Source organism: Balaenoptera musculus, chromosome 5 (assembly GCF_009873245.2).
Source record: "Balaenoptera musculus isolate JJ_BM4_2016_0621 chromosome 5, mBalMus1.pri.v3, whole genome shotgun sequence".
In the NCBI taxonomy this organism is placed as follows: Eukaryota; Metazoa; Chordata; class Mammalia; order Artiodactyla; family Balaenopteridae; genus Balaenoptera; species Balaenoptera musculus.
The window spans coordinates 29,790,806-29,811,198 of NC_045789.1; the positions used below are offsets into that span (position 1 = coordinate 29,790,806).

The 20,393-nt window shown below is 42.6% G+C and overlaps 1 protein-coding gene across 2 annotated transcripts in view; it reads left to right on the forward strand.

Annotated features, from left to right (window-relative positions):
- ARHGAP10 (Rho GTPase activating protein 10) overlaps positions 1-20,393 on the forward strand; it is a 327,424-nt gene that overhangs the window by 290,967 nt on the left and 16,064 nt on the right. For both annotated transcript variants that reach the window (XM_036853059.1, XM_036853057.1), the window contains one exon: positions 10,096-10,255. In XM_036853059.1, coding sequence (XP_036708954.1) covers positions 10,096-10,255 — 160 coding nt within the window. The remainder of the gene's footprint in view (positions 1-10,095; positions 10,256-20,393) is intronic.

A 20,393-nucleotide genomic window follows, 5' to 3' on the forward strand; every position in this document is an offset into this window, starting at 1 on the left:
TGAGTATTTAAGTATGCTATGAAGAAACAGGCCTGTTCACTTTTTTTGTTTTTTTTTACCAGGCAAAGAGTGGGCTACTTGGACAAAACTAGTCTTAGATAATCCAGCTAGGCAGGACAGGCTGTCTTTCTATGTTGTTGGAATGTAGCCTTTTCCTGTTTTCCTCAGTCTCAATAAATTTGGGTATCTGGTCACACTGGTATCTGCACGTCAGTAAATATGGGGGCGCTAGCGCTAAGGACCAGATGCAAAAACAAAATACTGGACAGAACTGTAATCCTCCCTTTGGAGCAGTAGTGAGTGATAAGCTGTTGTGGAAGTCATGCTCCTTTACTTAGCATTGGAACCCTTGAATGTTTCATTGACTACAGCAATCTCACCCAGTAATTTGAAAGCAAGAAGACATTATGATGTACTTCTAAGACTTAGGTAGGAAGAGTGAGGCTATGGATGACTCAAGTGTTCTTGAGTGTCCTTGTTAGAAAGTAGAATGCTCTCCTAGATGGGTTAGTGTTCCAATTCAGTATGACAGTTCTATGATGTCTCATTTCTCATGAGTTAAGTAGTACACTTTGACTTGTATTAACTGCATTTCAGGGACCAGCACCGCTTAGTCCATGCTACTTTTCCTGGACACAGGGTCATTAAAGAATGGATGGTGGCTATGTCCTTTGATCTCTGTCAACGTTAAAATGCCACTGTTGGCACCCATCCCATCTGTTATGTTGGCCTTATGAACATTGGTGGGGGAATGTTTTCCTTCTACTGTTTCATATGTTGAAGCGTCTCGCCAGCTCCTAGACAGATTTAGCTTTATTTATAGAGGTCACTTCCATATTTATTGTTCAGCATCAGGTTTTATATACAACGTCAAGTCCAACTGCATATTGAGCAGGGGGGAGGGAAAACATAAATTTTGGTTTATGCTAATTTACACTAGTCAGTGCAGTATTAGAAACTAGTTTTTGACATGATGAAATATGGCAATTCAGACTTTATTTTAGCAGAGTAGAAATTACATCAGAGTGTCTTTGAAATGAGTTTGGGAGTACTGTTCTTGATGGTAGGCACCCTTCTCCTTTTCAGTATGCTGTGTGTCCTGAGTGACCTTAGGAAGAAAGACCACTATGGCTCGAAGGAGATTTTATTGATGTCATAATATCTGCCACATGATGGAAACTAGGGCAGCCTGACTATTTTCTGCTTAGTTCAAAGGTTATATTTTGAACAGGCTTATATAAGTTAGCAAAACAAACAAAACTCTCCTCTTCCTGTGGCATTTCATCATCCTCTTCCCATTTCAGCCTCTTCCCATCACTTTCATTCCCACAGCTATTAGTCTACTACTGTGACTTGTACCCAGACATGTTTTCCTTGAGGACAGCCTTTCTCAGTTCCCTACATACTGTGCCCTCTTCAGCTTCAGACATTAAGCCTAAATTTTTGGTGCTTGAGTCTTCCTTGGCTGTAGCATCATGAGAACAGACACACCAAGTGGGCAAAGAAGAAATTGAAATACTCTAAGCAAACCATTATTGGTTACTATTGGGCAACCCTGTTTAAAAGATAGAAAATGCAGAATGACAGGAGGATAATTATAGTGCAGAATGACAGGAGAAGGAATCCAGGCACAAGGGGAGGAGGGGGCTAAGGTAAATGTCACCACGTCAGCTTTTTTGCCCCCTGCTGGGGAAAGAGTCTACCTAGTTTTGGCTGAAGCCACCCTCAAAAGTAAACTAGGTCATGTTTAGCCTTGAGATTTATTTCTCTGTACTTAGGTAGTGAATTTTTATATGTCTGATCACATTTTCTAGTCGATTTCCACTGTGATTTTGGAGATTTTTTTCCCCCAGAAAGTGTTACATACCTATCGATAATAAAAATAATAGTTAAGAATATTAGCTTTTCACTTTATGGAATAACCTGTGTTAACTAATTATAGTATACGAGTAATCCCTGTTGAGTGAGCACACTAAAATATAAAAGAAATCAAATATATTTTAGTAAATTCTAGTTTTGAGAGTTTTCCCTGACTAAATGTAATGTGAATATTTAAACAGTCATGATGACCCTTTGACTGTCAGTATTTAGGGAAATTGTCTTTTTAAATATGGCATAGAAAATGTTCTGAATCTTGTTTCCTAATCAATATTTTAGAGCTATAAACTTTTCTTTGGTATTATTGTGCCATGTTTCACAAATTTTGACACGAAATGTCTTTATCGTCGAGTTCTAAATCTTTCTTAATTTCCATTATGATTTTCTTTTTAACCATATTTAGTTTACCAGCATATTGAAATGGTAAAATCTATCCTTTCGTTTATTAAGTTCTAAATATTTGTAATTTTGGTCTGAGAAGAGAGGATGTGTAATATCCATCCTTCAAGATATTTCCTTAAGAATTCTTTGGCGGTCCAGTGGTTAGGACCCTGCGCTTTCACTGCTGAGGGCCCAGGTTCGACCCCTGATAGGGGAACTAAGATCTCACGAGCCTCATGGTGTGGCCAAAAAAAAATAAAATAAAATCCTTAAAAAAACATTTGTTTTGAAGAATATTTATCCTCTGTTATTTCAAGGTGTGTGTGTGTCTGAAAAATAGAGCAGCTTTGTATTGTTGATTACAGATATTTCTCTCTCTCCCTGCCTGATAACACTGTCTGAGAGGAGTGTGTTAAAGTCTCCAATAATGATAGTTGCTTTTTCTGTTTTTCCTTACGGTTCTATATATTGCTTGAGGCTGTATCATTAGGTGCTTATCTTCTTGCTCCATCATCTTGTCCTTTTATCAGTATAAAATGACCCTCTTTATCTCTCATGTAGTTTATTAAGATTGTTGTGTATTTTGATTTATATTTCCTAGTTTAGCTTTATTTTTTTGAATTTCCAGGCTTGCTTTGTCTTTTTGTTGTAAGCATGTTTCTCGTAGTCAACATATTATTGGATTTGGAAAATATATTTGGAGAATCACTGTCTTTTAATTGATGTGTTTAATCCATTTATGTATATTATGATTACCATTATGTTAGGATTTCTGTCATTTTATAATTTTTATTTAATAATGAATTTTGATACCTTTTTGTTTTCTTTCCTCCTTTCTCTTTACAAAAGCAAATGTTCTTCTGCTGTTTCTAGTAATGTATATCCTGTTTTTGTTTCTAAGGTGGTTGCCTTATTTTGAGATTTATAAGCTTATTTATCTGTTGGCTTCTTAAACTCAACTATGTTTCTGTCTCCATCTCTAATAAGATAAATATCCAATGGACTTTCATTTCCTTTTTGGGCTACCCACCCCCACTATGTTGATATTTTCTAGATTCTATGTTCTGGATCATTTTGGTTATTTTTTTTCCCTTTTCTTTTGTCCTAGAGTTTTTAGAAGACAATGATAGACATTGAAAATCTCATATTGCTTCTTTTATTTAAATACTTGAAAACTGTCTTTTGGAAGTGTTATCATTATAGTTCTTTATGTGGTAATCCTTGGGTGTTTTTATGTCTAATATGTTTATTACACCCTCACATTTGATAGGCAGTTTGAATATACAGTTCTGTGCTCAAAATTCTTATCCTTCAATACTTTAAAAATGTTACTTCAGTATTGTTCTGAATTCAGTTTTGCTGTTGAGAACTCTGATGTCTGATGTCACTCTGGGTCTTTTTAAAAAATATGGTCTGTTCTTTCTGTCAGGATGCTTTTTATTTTTTTCTTTGTATTTGATATTCTCAAATTTTGCAATAAGGTATCTTATGTTCAGTATTTTCTTTGTCTGTTTGGTACTCTGAGTCCTTTAGCTTGAGGTCTTTGAAATTCTTTAATTATGAGGAATTGGTCATTATTTCTTTAAATATTTCTTCCTCTCAATATACTTCTTTTTCTGGGGTCTGAATGTTGGCAATTTCACTTCTCTTTTGTGTTACAAATCTCTAAATTGCTGAATTTCTGTTGTTGTTGAGTTTACTATCCTAGTTTTCTTTATGTTCTTAGAAACTGTAGGTATAAGTCCATTGGGAAGGAGGATTTTGTGTGTGTACCTGTTGTTGGGATGACTTAGAGCCTCCTTCCCTTCCTTCTTTCTTTTTTCTACTCCCTCTCCAGCTCTTGCCCACTGTATTCACCAGGTTGAACCAGGTGCTTTGGTTCAGAACCAGCTATTATTCCTGTACGTAACTCTCATCCTGGGGAGGGGAGGGGGTGGGCTTATCAAATCTACTTTCCAGGCAAGTGGGGAACTTGGTGACAGATTTTTGGCCTCCATTTAGTGTGGTGAGTGTCTCCCAACCCCTAGTTCCACATGGGGAGCCTGGTTCTATCCCTGAACCATGCCTGGTGTATTGTAGGTATATTGACCTAAGGATACCACAGGATTTAAATGTCTGTTGGTTCTGCTGGTTTGGATGAGTCCTGGAGCTGGTAGACTTTTGGCTTGTACTCCCGCTGACTTCTGAAACTATTTCCTTTCTGTTTCTGTTTCACAGCGATGTGAAACAAGTTTTCAAGTGCAAATTTATTTTAAAAAGTCATTTCATTGCTGTTGTTGTTGGGCATATGTGAGAGGAGATGTGGGTTTCCATTTAAAATTTCATTGCCATCTTGACTTGAAATTTCCTGATTGGCCTTTACTGTAAAAGGTTACTGTGTTGTTATAAGTGCAGTTACTTTGTTCTTCACTTATAACAATAAATCTTTCTTTGATCCTAGTGACTAGCTGTTTGATATTTAGAAGCATCTAAGATTATTCTGACGGGAAGCATATTTCTGTGCCAGCGGAACCACAGAGAGAGTCTGCTGTTGTCTTCCATTTAACCAAATACGTAACTGCGAAGTTTGTCAGAAGTTTAACTAATTCATTAGATCTTCTCTTCTCTTCTCTCTTTCTTTTCTTTCTTCTTCTTTTTTTTTTTTTTTTTTTTTTTTTTCTTTTTCTTTCTTCTCTTCTGTCCCCTTTCTCTTTCGTTCTTCTAATTCATAAGCCAGGATGTTTGAGAGAGGGGAGCATGGACCAGCCTTACAAGCGGAGACAGCCCATCTCTGACGAATAACAGAAACCTCCTGTGGTTTCGGCTCATACTCAAACATTCTAGGCTGAGTAGAAAACAGCAGGTAACGGATTCAAAGGGAACCATCTCTGATGTCTCAACAGTTAGGAAGTTTATTTGAGAGATGGACAAAGAAGAAATGAATGAAATGGGAGGGAAAACTCTAAGCCTCGTTCCCTCCAACAGCAGTTCTGTTTAAGTGAAGTGAGCAGAAGGTGAGTGGAGAGAAGCACTTATCATCAGAACAAGAAAGTTCAACTATCTAGAGTAAAAGTTGATCAGCATATTAAAATATAGGAGATAAGGCTTCCCTGGTGGTGCAGTGGTTAAGTCTGCCTGCCCATGCAGGGGACACGGGTTCAAGCCCTCATCCGGGAAGATCCCACATGCCACAGAGCAACTAAGCCTCTGTGCCACAACTACTGAGCCTGCACTCTAGAGCCCGTGAGCCACAACTACTGAGCCCGTGTGCCACAACTACTGAAGCCTGCGCGCCTAGAACCCGTGCTCCACAACAAGAGAAGTCACCACAGTGAGAAGCCCGTGCACTGCAATGAAGAGTAGCCCCTGCTCACCACAACTAGAGAGAAGCCTGTGCACAGCAACGAAGACCCAGTGCAGCCATAAATAAATAAATAAATAGATAGATAGATAGATAGATAGATAGATAGATAGATAGATAGATAAACATCCTGTGTATTGTTAACTGTGGTAGAATTATCAAGTTCTTTTTCCCTCTTCCTGCTCAGTTTTCTGCCAGTCATTGAAGATCGCTTTAGTCTTGTCATGAAAACAAAACACATGTGCATGTACTCAGCATCATAAAGAAATCAGACTAAATAGTGAAATCAGTAGCTGACATGAAAGGCATGTCCTCGTGAATACTTTTTTGGTCCATTTTTTATGCGAATCTATGTCTGGGCCGGAAACCTGAATACTTGTAAGATAACACTTCTCTCTGTTTTCCATAGTAACAGCAATAACCACCACCACCACCATCAGTAAGAAGGCTGCTCCTTACACTGAAGTTCCTCCAGGGTTCTCTTCCATTTCTATATCTTCTCCTTCGCCCTCTCCATCCAGTGCTATGACTTCAACTCAACCCACATGCCTCTCAATAAAATCATCCCAGACCTCTCTCCAGGGCTCTGGGGCTGTATAACCAGCTCTCCTTTGGACATCTTCCCCTCGATCTCTTACCCCCTCGAACCCAACATGTCTGCAGCTGGTCTTATTATCTCCCACATGCAACTTGCTCCTTGTTTTTCATGCCCTATTTCAATGGATAATTCTACATTCACCTGGTTACCTAAAGCAAGAACTTGAGGGTCATGGTAGGTTCCTCTTTCACCCTTCACCTTCATTCACGGAGGTCTGATGACTGTAATACCTGAATATCTCTTGAATCTGTATCACTTCCGTGCTTAATCCCTGCAATAACTTCCTAATGCCTGTAGCACAAATCCAGACACCTTAGTGAGATATAAAACTCGACACCCTACCACCTTCTGCTGTGTTGGCTTTACCTGACTGTCTTCTGCACCTTTGGGTTAGAGGCTGATTCTTCACCTTTGTAACTTGGCATCTGCAACGTGCCTTAGTATATAAGTAGAACCTCAGTAAATTGAAGAAAGAGGGTGAGAGATGTTTGTGGCTTGAAAGGGGAGAGGACGATTATCAGAAGCTGCGTGCAGATTTTCTAACAATACTTTGAGATTTGTAGATTTTTTTCCTTCTTAATTCCTGGAGGCATTGGCTTTTCAATTTCATGATCTTTTCTGTGGCAGTGAGTCCACAGCCAGTATTTCCTGAAGCCTCCTGATTTACCTGGCACTGCATTGTGTTCTCTAAGGATTACCAAGATGAGACTTGGTCTCCACCCTCAAAAGATGCATAACGGAGGTGGGGAGCTAAAATCAGGTCATGAAAGCATTGATAGTGCAATGTAAACTTGACTTCTGCTTGCCTGCTGTTGTGAGAAAGGAGAACAAGCAGAAAAGGTGGCTGGCAAGAGATTGTGGAGGAGGTGGGAATTAAGCTGGGGGTTGTGAGGAAGTCATTTTCTCTTCTAGATGTGGTAGTTGTATTCTAGTGAGTTTCTCATCTTGGAGTCTGTTCATAACAAAAGCCCTTCAGCACCATTTTTGTTCGCGTACTCGGATCAACCCTGTTACTTGCAGGTGATGAGTCTGGAGATGCCTGTGGAAGGATAGCACCTAGGGAAAGAGGTTGTGTGACACTCTGGAGAAATGAAAGGTGAAAAATAACGAGGGTGTCGGACTGTAGTTCTCAAGTACAAATTAGTTTCATAGGATTTAAAATCTTTATTCCCGATATTGTCAAACATAGAATTTTTTAAAGCTTTATTATTTAACTACTAGTTAAAAAGAAGTCATTTAATTTTGGTGAACTAAAATTTTAGACTATTTAACCTTTACATGCCTGATATTAGTGTTTCCTCAAATGCAATGATTCTCAAGTAGATAAGCTCATTCCTGAACAGTGAGAGAGAGAGGAATTTTGTGCACATGGAAAGCAGGCTGAGAGATCTCTTCGTTTGATCACTTTGTGTAAACCTATGCCCTTGTATCAATATTCTTTTCACTTGAGGGCTCATATTGCCACTGTTTGGCAGGAAGGAAGGGAGAAATTCTCTTACTAGCACGTGATTTAATATGTTGAGTGACAATTTGTGCTGTGTCAGTCTGCTTAGGGACAGGATTGGAGGGGGTGGTGATGAGCTAGTGTATATGGTTGTGAGAACCTTTCAGGTATCTTTTGAAAGGAACCTTAGACCCTTGGGCTCCACTTCCCCAAAGCCGCTTCTCATTGACACGTTTCTCCTTGTAGGAGTGAGTCAGGGAATAGCTGGACCCAGACTCTCACTTGCTGCTTTGCTGTGTCAGGCCCTGCCCCAGAGACAGGGCCTGCAGCCCAGAGAGCAGAGGGCCAGCATCCAGTCTCCTGCAGCCAGGAAGCTGCTAGCGTGTGACCCACTCTGGAGGTTATCTTGTCCTGCTGCAGAGCTGGTCATATTTTGCAACTTCTAGCCAAGCCCTGAATTGGCAGCTGTTGTGCAGGTAAACGTTCAGGAGTTTACTTTAGACTCCGTGCTGGGGTTACATAGGAGACCTTCTTAGTTTTGAAGGGAGTTGTTGCCCAGGATGACTGAACGACACAGAGAAGGGCCCTGGAAAGCTGGAGCTCCAGGTCTCATTTGCAGGAAAGAACTAGATGGATTGAGCTATCCAGGCACAGTGGGAGAGGCAGCCTTTGTTTCAAAGTGGACTGTATCCCAGAACGAAAATAAATCCAAAGGAAATCATAGAGATCTATCAGTGGGTTTGGGTTCATTTGCCTGAAAATGAGCCCTTCTTTTTGGGGCTGAATTATTCCAGTTAGCTAAATACGTTTGTGGTGAAGGGCAGTAGAAAAAGGAACTTCACTGAAAGAGGAAGCATATGGTCTTCTGGGCTGTGTGTTTGTGAATGGAGAGAGAGCAAGGCTTTGTAGAGTGACTTTGCCCAGGGAGAAGACCTGCTCACAGAGATCACATTCACCTCTCACCCCATTGTATCTCTCTCGCTGACCGTGCACTTAGGAAGGAAAAAGCTCAGAAAACTCCCTCACTGCAATCTTCTGCACAGGATCATGCATCCTCCTAGCTGCTTCTATAAGGGATCCCTTCTTCCAGCCGTCACCACCCCTTCTAATTCCTCCTTGGCCTGAATTCCGCTTTTCCAGATCTCCACTTCTAAGATTCTTTTAGCCTTAGTTGTAAGCTAGGTCAGAGTTAAGTAAGAATTATTTTATACAGTCAATTTTCAAGATTTCAAGATTAGTATCTTGGGAGCGATCTTCATCAGAGCCCAGGATTGCTCTTGTGCTCCATTATTAGCAGAATTGAAATCCATCTAAGATGGTTTTCCGAGAGCACGTTCCTCACTGTTCCTGGTGTTCATACACCCTCTATTTCTGGGACTTGGGAATGAGGAAATACGAAGGTTTAATCAGCTGGAAGCTGTTTGTGGCTGGAGTGTGACCCTCCACATTGTGTGTCATCTGCCGTGGCAGTTTGTTGAGCAACTCTTGTGACCCAGCATTTATAAAATCAAGGCCAAGCCAGTGCTGTCTTAATAGAAAGTTGCTGCCCCGGAGCAGTTACGATTTAATGGAGACTGTGACTTTGGCTGAAGGGTCCGAGCTTCAATGCGGGCTGTTCAGATGTGTTGATGGCAGCTGGGAGTACCATGAAAGCGAGGAGACCAGTCGAGGGACCCGGCTGCTCTTCTGAGCTCTTTTCTACCTTCTGCATTTCCCACCCAAGCCCATAATGTGTACAGGTGATACAAACGCATTTCACAAAATGGTCCTCCGTGAGTGAATAAATCATGCAGCCCATTTAAGAAATGCATTTTCGTTTGGGTTCAAAGTCATGCCCTGCAGTCACTGCAGGGGTCTGGTTCTTGCAGAACATCCTCCCTAATGTTCGCCGGGAAATGGAAGTTTCTCTGTGTCTGGGATTTAATAAATTGGGCTATTAAATTGTAAACCAGCTGAGAAGATAAGGTCCCTTTCAAGTTGTTGAATTTGTTATGACTGGGTGGTGATTGGCAGTGGCTTAAAGGGCCATCATGTGACTAGAAAGTGAGAGGCTGGACCCTGCAGGACTGGTGTACTGCTCTGGAGTGTTTTCGAGATTATCACTGATTTATGACTGCGCTCCTTAGAGACCAGGAAGTCATTGTGGCCGCCATTAAGGCTTTCATCTTCCGTTTGACCTGATTTTGATTATTGTTTTTTCTTGTGGGGACAACACTCCTCACTTTGTATTACCTATAATTTATTTTCAGCATCTTTGGTTAAAATTAAAAACAGAAAAAAGAGCACCAAAATCCCTAAAGACAGGGCACCAAAATACTCTCAGGCTGCATTGTAAATGTAATTTTGGATATAATTTGATTGACTAATCAAGTGATGCCATGTAGTTATTAGTGGAGTTTTTTTTTTTTTTCTCCTCTGAGTATTTGAAAGTTGATGGCTTTTTCTCCTCCCCAGGTGACCGTCCCAATCTTCCTAAGGAGGACACTCCTCCCAACAGCCTGGACTCATTTTCCTCCCCATCTCCCACGGCTGCCGCTGCCCATGGGCCCCCTGGACCAGACAAAAACCACCTCCTTGCAGATGGGGGTACCTTTGGGGACTGGGCATCCACTGCGTAAGTAGCTGTGCTTTTCTGTTTGGTGCTGAGGGAAGGAGGGCCCTGAAATGAAAGTGGCCCTTCATTTTGAAGTTTACGTGGCAGGTCGATACTGAAGCCGTTAGATCTCAGGACCTTTGTTCTCTAATCAGTGGGGCTGCCAGAAGGAGAAGGGTCCATAAAACAAGGCCTTTCTCTAATAGGGTCTCTGTGTTCCCAGTATGGAAGGGGTGGGCAGGTGCCATTTCAGATCTGTTTTAAGTTCAATTCATGGCAGTTTGGGGTTGCACGAAGGAAGTTTGTTATTGTCCTGCTCGGGATGTTTTCTCGCTAGTTATTGCAAACTTTTAGAAAGATGCAAATGCATGCATTGTGATCAGTAGACTTTCAAGGCTTTCTGTTGGATGATATCTTAGTTATATGAATTTTTGCAAGCTTTATGCTAGTGTCCTGCTCTGTTGACTCCGTAGTACCCTGCATAATTGACAATTGATGGATGAAAATATCTGATTTTAGTTTCTTAGTTTGGTTGAGTGCCAGCCATGAGCAGATCAGCTCAGGTGTATTAGGACAAATAATACCAATACAAACAAAATACCATGGACCTGGTTTGACTACATGAGGGTTTGTCTTTCTGTGCTTCCCGAGGCTGTGGAGTAAATGCAGGTTGGTGGTGGTGTGGAGCATCAGATTTCAAACAGATGCTCAGAGAAGGAAAAAAAAAAAAAGAACTCTGCTAATAATTACATGACATTACTTGATTAGTCAATCAAATGACATCCAAAAATACATCTATAATTCAGCCTGAGAGTATTTGGGTGTCCTGTCTTTAAAGTTAAAAAAAAATGTTTTCAAAAAATCAAAGTTGCTTAAAATAAGTCATAGATAATGATGTCATTCTCCCCTAGCTGGGCATTCTTGGGACTTTAAATGGAATTGGAGAGTGTTTCTCACATCAGTTGGCTTTTTATAGTTACTGCTGGATTCACATGAACTCATTATGAACTTATTAAGTACTACAAGAGGCTGGGAGAAGTTTGGTATGCTAAAATTTGGGGGTGACCTGAAGACTTTGAAAATCTAACTGAAAATCCAAGTGGAACTCAAAATATGGGTACGCATTCTCCAGATGAGATTTTTTTTCCCTCCAAAATTGTCCTATATGTATATTTAAATGCTGAAGACTGTGTATCGTGGACTTAAACCACAGAGTACTCAAACAGGCCTGTCATTTTTACTATTCTTTTTTCAAAATAAAAATACTCTTTCACTTTTGTGCTACAAGCAGCAGTGACAGTGGTAACATAGGAACCAGCCTCTGCAATGCTGGGCACTCTAACAGTGGAATTTGGGGTATGTGTGTGTGCGCGCGTGTGTGTTTTAAAGCACAAGCCAGGTCTCTAATTATTCCTGTCAGTAAGTGTCTGTCACAGTCAGTGGAGAGCATTTTAGTCGGTGCTTCTTATTCCACAGTGGTTGTGTGGAGAAGTGACATTCCAAGCCACGATGCAGGCAGTGCTCAGTTCACAGCACGTCCATGGCTGAAACTTGAAGAGCTTGGTATTTTTGGTCATAAATCAGATGGGGAGTGAATCCCCCCAGCTTCCTATTCATACAAATTTTAAAATGTCATGGAAAGCACTCCAGCCTTTGAGAGGCCCGAAAGGGAGGGGGCAAAATAAGTAGTTGAAACAAGTCTGGAAAGGAGATTTTTGTTATAATGGAGACTTCCTGCTACTTGAAGAGCTTGATTTTTTGTTTTCTGGGCACTGGATAAAACGCATCTCTCTCTTACATATATATAATAGAATTCCTGTGTATCTTTTAATGGACTTACTTGTAAGCATATCTCAGTGCAGATTTCTCATTAAGTGGGGGAGCGCCTCTCACACTTGAGGACAATGAGGATCCCCTGCAGGGCTTGTGAAGCCCACGGTGCTGGGCCCACACCATAGTGACGCTTACGACTGGGGAGAGCCTGAAAATGCATATTTCTAACGTTTTCCCCAATGATGTTTTGCAAATCCTGACATAGACTCCTGTCCGCCCCTCCGCGCGTGGTTCTAGGCATGTGCTGATGTAAACAGCTTCTCTGAGGAGTGTAGTTAGGAGAAGTGACAGTGCTTCCTTCTTTTTTCTTTTCTTTTTTCTCCTCTCCCCCCTCCCCTCCCCTCCCTCCTCCCTTCCCCTCCCCTCCCTCCTCCCCTCCCCTCCCCTCCCCTCCCCTCCCCTCCCCTTCCCTCCCCTCCCCTCCCCTCCCCTTCCCTCCCCTCCCCTCCCCTCCCCTCCCCATCCCTCTCCCCCCCTCTCCTCCCCATCCCTCTCCCCCTCCCATCCCCCTCCCCTTCTCTCCCCCTCCCCTCCCTCCCCTCCCTTCCCCTACCTTCATCTCCCCTCCCCTCCCCTCTTCTCTCTTCCTAGGATTGTGTGTTTGCTGTCTTCAAGCAGCCCTTGGGTGCCCCCTGCAAACTTTGATTCCCTCTGCCTGAAATGTCTCCCTTCCTTTCTGCTCAAGACAATCTTGACCTGTCTTGAGGATCTAATTTAGTTTTCACTTTCAGGTAGCCTTCTCTAGGGCTCTAGTCTACTGGAGGGTTCGGAATGATCTCTTCCTCTGTCTATACCCAATACATGATGTTAGAAAATGATCCCCTTCTAGTACTAGTTAGTACTTACCTTTTATTGTTATTTGATAGTAGTATATGTGTGTGTCTATCTATGTATCTACCTCAGTGTCTCCTTCTGCCTGCCTGCTTATCTATCAATCTTATTCAGTTTGGGCTGCTATAACCAAAATACTTTGATTGAGTGGCTTATGAAGAGCAGGAATTTATTTCCCACAGTTTTGGACGTCCAAGGTCAGGGTGTCAGCCTGGCTGGGTTGAAGTGGGAGGCTGCTTCCAGTGTATAGACTGCTCACTTCTCACGTATCCTCACATGATGGAGAACAGAGAGCGGAAGCAGGCTCTCTCGTGGATCTTAGAAGGACACTAATCCCATTCATGAGGATTCACTCTCATTGCATCCTAATTTTCTCCCAAAGGCCCCACCTCCTAACACCATACCATGGGAGGAGGTAGGGTTTCAACATGCAAATTTGGGGGGGGAGTCACAAACATTAGATGCATAACACTATCCAATCTTTCCCTCACTCCAAGATCGATCATAAAATTATTTTTTAATGGATTTAATTAATTAATTAATTTATGGCTGCGTTGGGTCTTTGTTGCTGCGCACAGGCTTTCTCTAGTTGCAGCAAGCGGGGGCTACTCTTTGTCGTGGTGCGCGGGCTTCTCATTGTGGTGGCTTCTCTTGTTGTGGAGCACGGGCTCTAGGCGCATGGGCTTCAGTAGTTATGGCCTGCGGGCTCACTAGTTGTGGCACGCGGGCTTCAGTAGTTGTGGCTCGCAGGCTCTAGAGCACAGGCTCAGTAGTTGTGGTGCACGGGCTTAGTTGCTCCGCGGCATGTGGGATCTTCCCGGACCAGTGCTTGAACCCATGTCCCCTGCATTGGCAGGAGGATTCTTAACCACTGTACCACCAGGGAAGCCCTCGATCATAAAATTCTTGACGATAAAATTGGGTCTCATACTCTTTGAACTTTTTAGTGATATTGACATAGTTATTAATAAATATTTTATTTCCCATTTAAATTATTATGCATTTATAAAAATGCTTTTCTTTTGGAAGTCTCATTTCTTTCTGTGTATCATTGAATGTTTCTTAGGCAATTTAAAACTCTTTGGGAATTTCACAGAATTAATCTCACCATTTTCTCTTTATAGTGTTTTTCTTTATTTCCTTAGCATTTATAAATTTAGTTTTCATTGTGTGTGCTTTTCTTTTTGTTTCTTTTTTTTTTTAATCCATCATCTCTGCCTACCAGCTGTACAGTATTGATTATAGTAGGATCTGAGTAAATCTGATTAAGAGCCCTTTTAATAAAACCGAAGTTGCTGTGTAGTCATTAAAACTCTTCTCAGAGCCTTAAAAAGGAGGCACTGCCTGGACTGCTTGGTTTTAATCCCGAGTGGTGACTCTCTGTTCCAAAACTTACACTTGCCTTATCTTAGGTCCTGAAAAATGAAGCCCAAATGTACGTAGATCATATAGGACCCCAGTAGCTCTATTGTACAGAAATGCCATGACCCCAGCTACCAGAAAGCAAATTTATGCAGGAAAACCTACAGCAGCTGATATTCTGATATAGGCAGTGTGTAAATACAGCTGTAGCCTCTGACAGGTAGAAAACAATCCAGCAGAATTGGATTTCTTGGGTTTCTGCTGATGTTTATGACTTGTGGGTATTATTCATTGCAGTCAATCAATCTGTAGCTATTCCTTACCTGTACACTCAAGTAAGGTGATGGGTGACTTCATTGCTAGTAAAGAATTGCTAGCTCAGTCTCCTTGGAGGACATTACATCATAGGTCAAGGTATTTCAAATGTTCCAAAGTCATTTTTTCCCCAATAAAGTAGTTTTCTCTTCATTTTTAAATGATGGAGCAGGTCCTTGATAAGTAATTCTTTTAGGTTTTCTGCCCCAAAAGAAAATCTCCTGTAAGTAGATACCAGGCGTTGTTATCTGCTTCCTCTCCAGATTTCAAATGAAAAGGAGCTCCTCCTGCTAGCATGTGGCCATAGTCAAGATGGCAGCCGCATCTTAGAATAGTTCTTTGTAGCTGGGAATGTTGGTACCCTGAGATGTAACTCAGTTTGTGCTCTGGCAGGCTGGGAGGGCAATAAATCCTTCTCTCCCACCCAGTGAGAGGCTTGGCTTGGTTTGGTTTATCCTGAATGTGAAGGTGTTCCTAACACGTCTATCCCAGATGCTGCCCTGAGCCGCTGTTGTGCATCAGAGATGCAAGCCTCCCCAGGCTTGGTGCTAGTTGGTTAAAGTCATTAGACGGTAAGCTCCCATGCCCATTTACAGCCTTGTGCATGTCATCTGTAGACTTTGTGTGTGCTCACTGGTGACCATTTGTATTCTTGTCTATGAAATAGTAACTTGCTTCCTTTAAACTGGGCAAACAGATAGAGGTTTCCCATAGACAACTACTTGGCATTTGAGATTACTTGACTTGGTTCCATGATTGCTTTTCAGGGAGTTGATGAATTTTGTGGGGAGATAGCAAAGTACCCCTTAAACTGGCTTCGTGTCTATGACAACAAACCATGAGTGATTTGTCTGAAGTTCAGAAAAATAATCACCTTAAACAATTTTTAACAGGTTTTGGTGAAATTAGGTGCACACTTAGAAATTATAAGGTAGCAGTCATAGGCAAACTTTGTCTTCACCTCTCCCCTTCGTCTCTCTTTCTTTCTTTTCTCTCTCTCCTCCACCCCTTCAGGGAGGGCTTCCTCAACCCCATTGCTCCTTGACTTTACTGCTCCCAACCCTGCCAGGGCAGTCAGTTCACCCTAGAAGTTGATGTCTTAAATTTTTATCTCTCTTATTATGATGATTGTTTCAAAAGAAAATAGGGAATTTATCTTTTAAAAGTTTTCTCTCTCTCTCTCTTTTTTTTGGGGGGGGGGTGCATATCTGCTTTTTTGCTGACTTGACTAAGATGAGCACATACGGCTTTTGTAAAAAGGGGAGAAAAGTTACGTATATTTAAAAAGAGATCAGGAGATGGTGGTATTTAACCCCCAAAAGTGAATTGTCCGTCATAGGCATTTCCAGCATCTTTATTGGCTAGTTAGGACATCATATCCTAATAAGGGGAGCACCTTTTCTTCTCTGCTTACCTGTAGGTGGACCCTGGTTACAGAAAGTGGTGGGTTCCATTGACCGGCGTCTCTGGTAGAGCTGGTGCCTTCATGTGGTGCTGGGTGCTGTGAGGAGTGGATTGGAAGCCAGTCTCCCATACCTCAGTGAGCGGCAAAGTCCCTGGTGGGTTCAGAAAGATGGAGGTCTAAGGTAGGTCGTAGGGAAGTACAGGGCAGATGAGCAGGAGTAGACCGCCTTGCTGTGAGCCCCGGCAGCCTTGTGACTTCTGCCCACAGGTTAGCCCCATCTGGACCTGTTGGTGGCTGGGGACTTAGAGGGGGCAGAAGCTTCTGCGTCAGCAGTGGCTGGTGGTGAGAGGCTGCAGAGAAGGCTTGATGCGGTAGATCCTCTCTTGCATTTCCCAGAATCAAAGACTGTGGAGCATTAACTCTCGGGGGCCACAGACTTTGTTGTAGCTGCTTTATAACTATTTCATGTTGATCCTCACATCAGACCCAGTGAGGCAGAAGTATGTTCATTTTTAAAGATAGAGAAATGGAGGCACAAAGAAGATCAGAAATTTGCCCCAAGCCACATGACTAGTAAGGGGCAGAGAAGGGTTATGACCCTGATCTGTCCGCCCTCGTGATCTGTGGTTCCCTTGGACTTGTGTTACTGTCGGTATGGAAAGTCTGGTGGCATATGGGAACGTTGTTCCATTGTAGTTTTCCCCCGATTCTGAGACCCAGTGAGCTAACACTGGCTGTCAGCTGGCCGCTGCCCCTGTTTTGAAGAGGGAGCGCTGACCCTGTGTTAAGACACGTTGCTGTGGTTTATAGTTACCTATGGGGAATAAACCCTTGAATCTGAATGGCGGCACATTCACCATCCAACACCCTTGGCTGAGATTTGTGGAGGAGGGCATCCTCCCCTGCAGCAGAGCTGGGAGACTTGGAAATTTGATATTTTGCAACAGAGCCGCATCCGTAATCTTTTTATGAGTAACATGATATCCGGTAAAGCTCTTGAAGCTAATCTCGGGGCCCACATGCTTGGCTATCGACCATCAGTCTGTTCACACGCATTGGGGTGGTGGTGGTGGTGGATAACTTTTGTCCTGTATATCTTCTTGAATCTTCTCTCCAACTCAGTATAGTAATTACGCCGTCCTGACTGGCCGCCTGGCGTCCTCACAGCCTTCCATGCATGTCCCTTGTGTCTTGCTAGGGTATTTTTGGTATTTGTATCGTGTACTTGGCACTTGCATGTGGCCTAATTCACCTCTTCCTTTGCTGTGCTCTAACTACAGGTTCTGAAATTCAGAGATTTTATTTTCAAGCCAAATAGTTGGTCATTCATCTAACTTTAAAGCCCCGTAAAGAAAAGTTGACTTTCCAAATTAAAGACACTCGTCTGAATTTTTGTAGTAGCTGCTCTGCTGCTTAAGATTCAAACAAACAAACAAAAAATTGTCTTCTCATTAGTCTTGTTTTGTTTTTGCTTTCCTTTTTTGTTTCATTGGTTTTTGCTATTGTAGTGTATCATTTGCTGTGCATGGATTGGTTGGCTGGGTCTCAACATTGAAATGCAGGCAGGGGCCTCGTGAGCTTTCTGTGAGTTGGAAGACCGTGGTGTAGACTGATGAAGCACTGATTTTAGAGTCAAACAAGCCTGGCTTTGCATTCTTCGCCTGCCACTTAAAACCTTGGAGGCCTTATATAAATTACTTCAGCAAACCAAGGCTTAGCAAGATTATCTGCAAAGGGGGAGTGACAGCACCCACCCCTTTGGATTGTTGTGAGGTTTCAAGGTACCACATGTAATAAAACCCAGTCACGGCTCCCCTGGGAGCCCTAGGTGGCCACCTGCTTGTATTTTCCTTTCCTCCGAGAACTTAATTTAATATTCTTAGTTGAACTTGACCCAACTTCCTGGTTCATCAGTTATGTAATCTCCCCACTAAATGGCTTAGGGAAAATAGGCTCACTAGTCCTGGAGAAGCCTTTAGTGTTGACCTGAAGTTGCATTGTTTCCAGCATTTACAGTAGTTACGCCAGGAGAACCTGGGGCTCCTGTCCTCGCCTCGCTGTGTAGATACCTCCTCTGTAGAAGCTTCTGAGACTAGGGCCCTTGAGAAGCTCATGACCAAGGCATAGGGTTCCCAGTGGGACCCAGCCAGCTCTCTAAACTGTTCTGGGCAGTATGGGAAGCTCACCCATCACGACAGGCAACCCGTAAAACAGCTTGGTAAGTAACCAGAGGATTTTCTTAGCAGAGTAGTGCTGTACCCCGTTTGAGCTGTGCTTGGGAGCCCCTGTTTTATATGTTCCACCCTCACGTTGGCTGTTGGCTGTCTTCCACATACGAATTGAGCTTGTGGAAATACTCCCGTCAGTTTCCCTGCGGGACCACAGTGCTGAGACCTCTCTACAGCCCCGTAATTCTCTGAAACGCAGCTGCAGCTCCTTTTCTGTTCGGCTAGCAAGCTGAAGTTCAAGCCTTGTCCCTGATTCCACAGTGATCATCTGGAAGGAAGAGAAATGCAATTCAAGGAACACTTTGAGTGAAAGATCAGTCAGAGGTGTAACTCTCGGTTCTTTCATAGCAAACCCCGAAAAAATGATCAGCCTGGGAGTGAACTTCGTAAGATATGGGCTGACTAGGTAGTGGTGTCCTTTCTTGTCAAGGAGGGAAACCCCCCAGCAGACCCAGCATCCTGGGCGGTGAGGACTGAGTGTTCAGTGTGGTTGTATCCAACCTCAAAAGGTTCTGTCTTATCTGTGTTCAAGAGATTTCCTTCCGTGCCTTTCCTCCTCTCCCTGCCCACCTCCCTCCTTTTTCTCAAGGGGGACCAAGTTCTTGCTTTTACGTGCTGGCTTGATCTGTTGGCTGTCTGCCTCCTGCGTGGGAGGTGATCTTGAGCAATTAGTCAGGAGAGCTGCTGCTGCAGGAAAGCGCTGGGTGCTTGCAGATCGGCTTTTGGCACACACAGGAGTCTCCATGCCACAAAGCCAGTGAAGATGGAGGAAGGCGAGTGGGCTTCTCAAGCCCAGGGGAGTTTACCATCATTATCTTCACCTCTTCCAGCTCTCCACTACAAAATGGATTCGCATCTGGTCCATCTCATCCAGGGGTGAGCAGACTGTGACCCACCACTGCCTGTTTTTTTTTAATAAATAAAGTTTTATTGGAACACAGCCACCCAGTCATTTACATTGTGTCTGTGACTGCTTTCGTGCTGCTATGATGGCAGGGTTAAGTAGTTGCAAGACCTACAGCCTGCAGACCCTGAAGTATTTATCGTCTGGTCTTTTGCAGAAAAAGTTTGCTGACCTCGATCTAATCTATAAACAAAACTGATCTTTTTGGAAAAGCCCACACTCCTTAAAAACCAGTTTCAACAGTTGTAGTTAATTGCCATGTTTTAGATGGGCGGTCCAAGTGATTTTTAAATGTAACCCTTAGGAATCTTTTCATGTCATTGAACTAACCAAAAGTTTTCCATATGGCTTTTGGATGCCTTCAAGTGTGTGATCATAATTTCAAAAAGCTTTTTAGTGCTTCAGTGATTGAAAAATTTATTTGGGGTTATTCTTTTTACAACCTGTTGTTAAAAAAATTTTTCTTTTATTTTGAAATAGTTTTAGATTTACAGAAAATTTACAAAGATAGTATAGAGAGTTCCCATAGATCCTTCACCTGGCTTCTACTACTAACATCTTACACCGAACCATGGTACTTTGGTTAAAACCCGGAAATTCACATTGGTACGATACTATTACATGCAGACTTTATTTCTGTTTCACTAATTGTTTCACTCATGTCCTTTTGTTCCAGGATTCAGTCCTGGATCATATGTAGTCATACTGCACTTAGCAACTTTTTTCCCCCAATGGTGACATTTACTTAATATTTATAGTTTTTTCCCTTTGACAGAGTTCGTTGTCTTTTGGTAAAGAAGATGATTCATTGGTGAAGATGTAAGCCTGGAAAGCAGAGGCGATATACCTAATGCTCGCAAGAAGGGCTTCCACCTGTTGAGTGCTCACTGTTCTCCAGTCACTGCTGGGTGCTTTATACCTGTCATCTTATTTACATCTTACTGCCACCCAGCCTGTTAACACTTACTTTCATTTTAGCTAAGGAAGCTGAGACCAGGGAGATTGTTACTCTCCCAGGTTTCAGTCGCGGCTGACCCCCAGCCAAGGCTGATAATGCCAGCTCTGCCCCAGCCTCTGAGAGTGAGAAGTGTCCTCCCCTCTCGCCTCCTTTTTTTTTAAACAAAAAAAGGAACAAGCTGAGGGACATTAGGAAACTGCACATGGGCACACAGCCAGGGCTGTCTTTGGAACCCAGGGTCTCTGTAGAGTGGCGGCGTTTCATGCAATTGTAATAGGTGTGATTACAGTCCTTCAGTCGCCCTGCCTGTGAGCATCTGACTC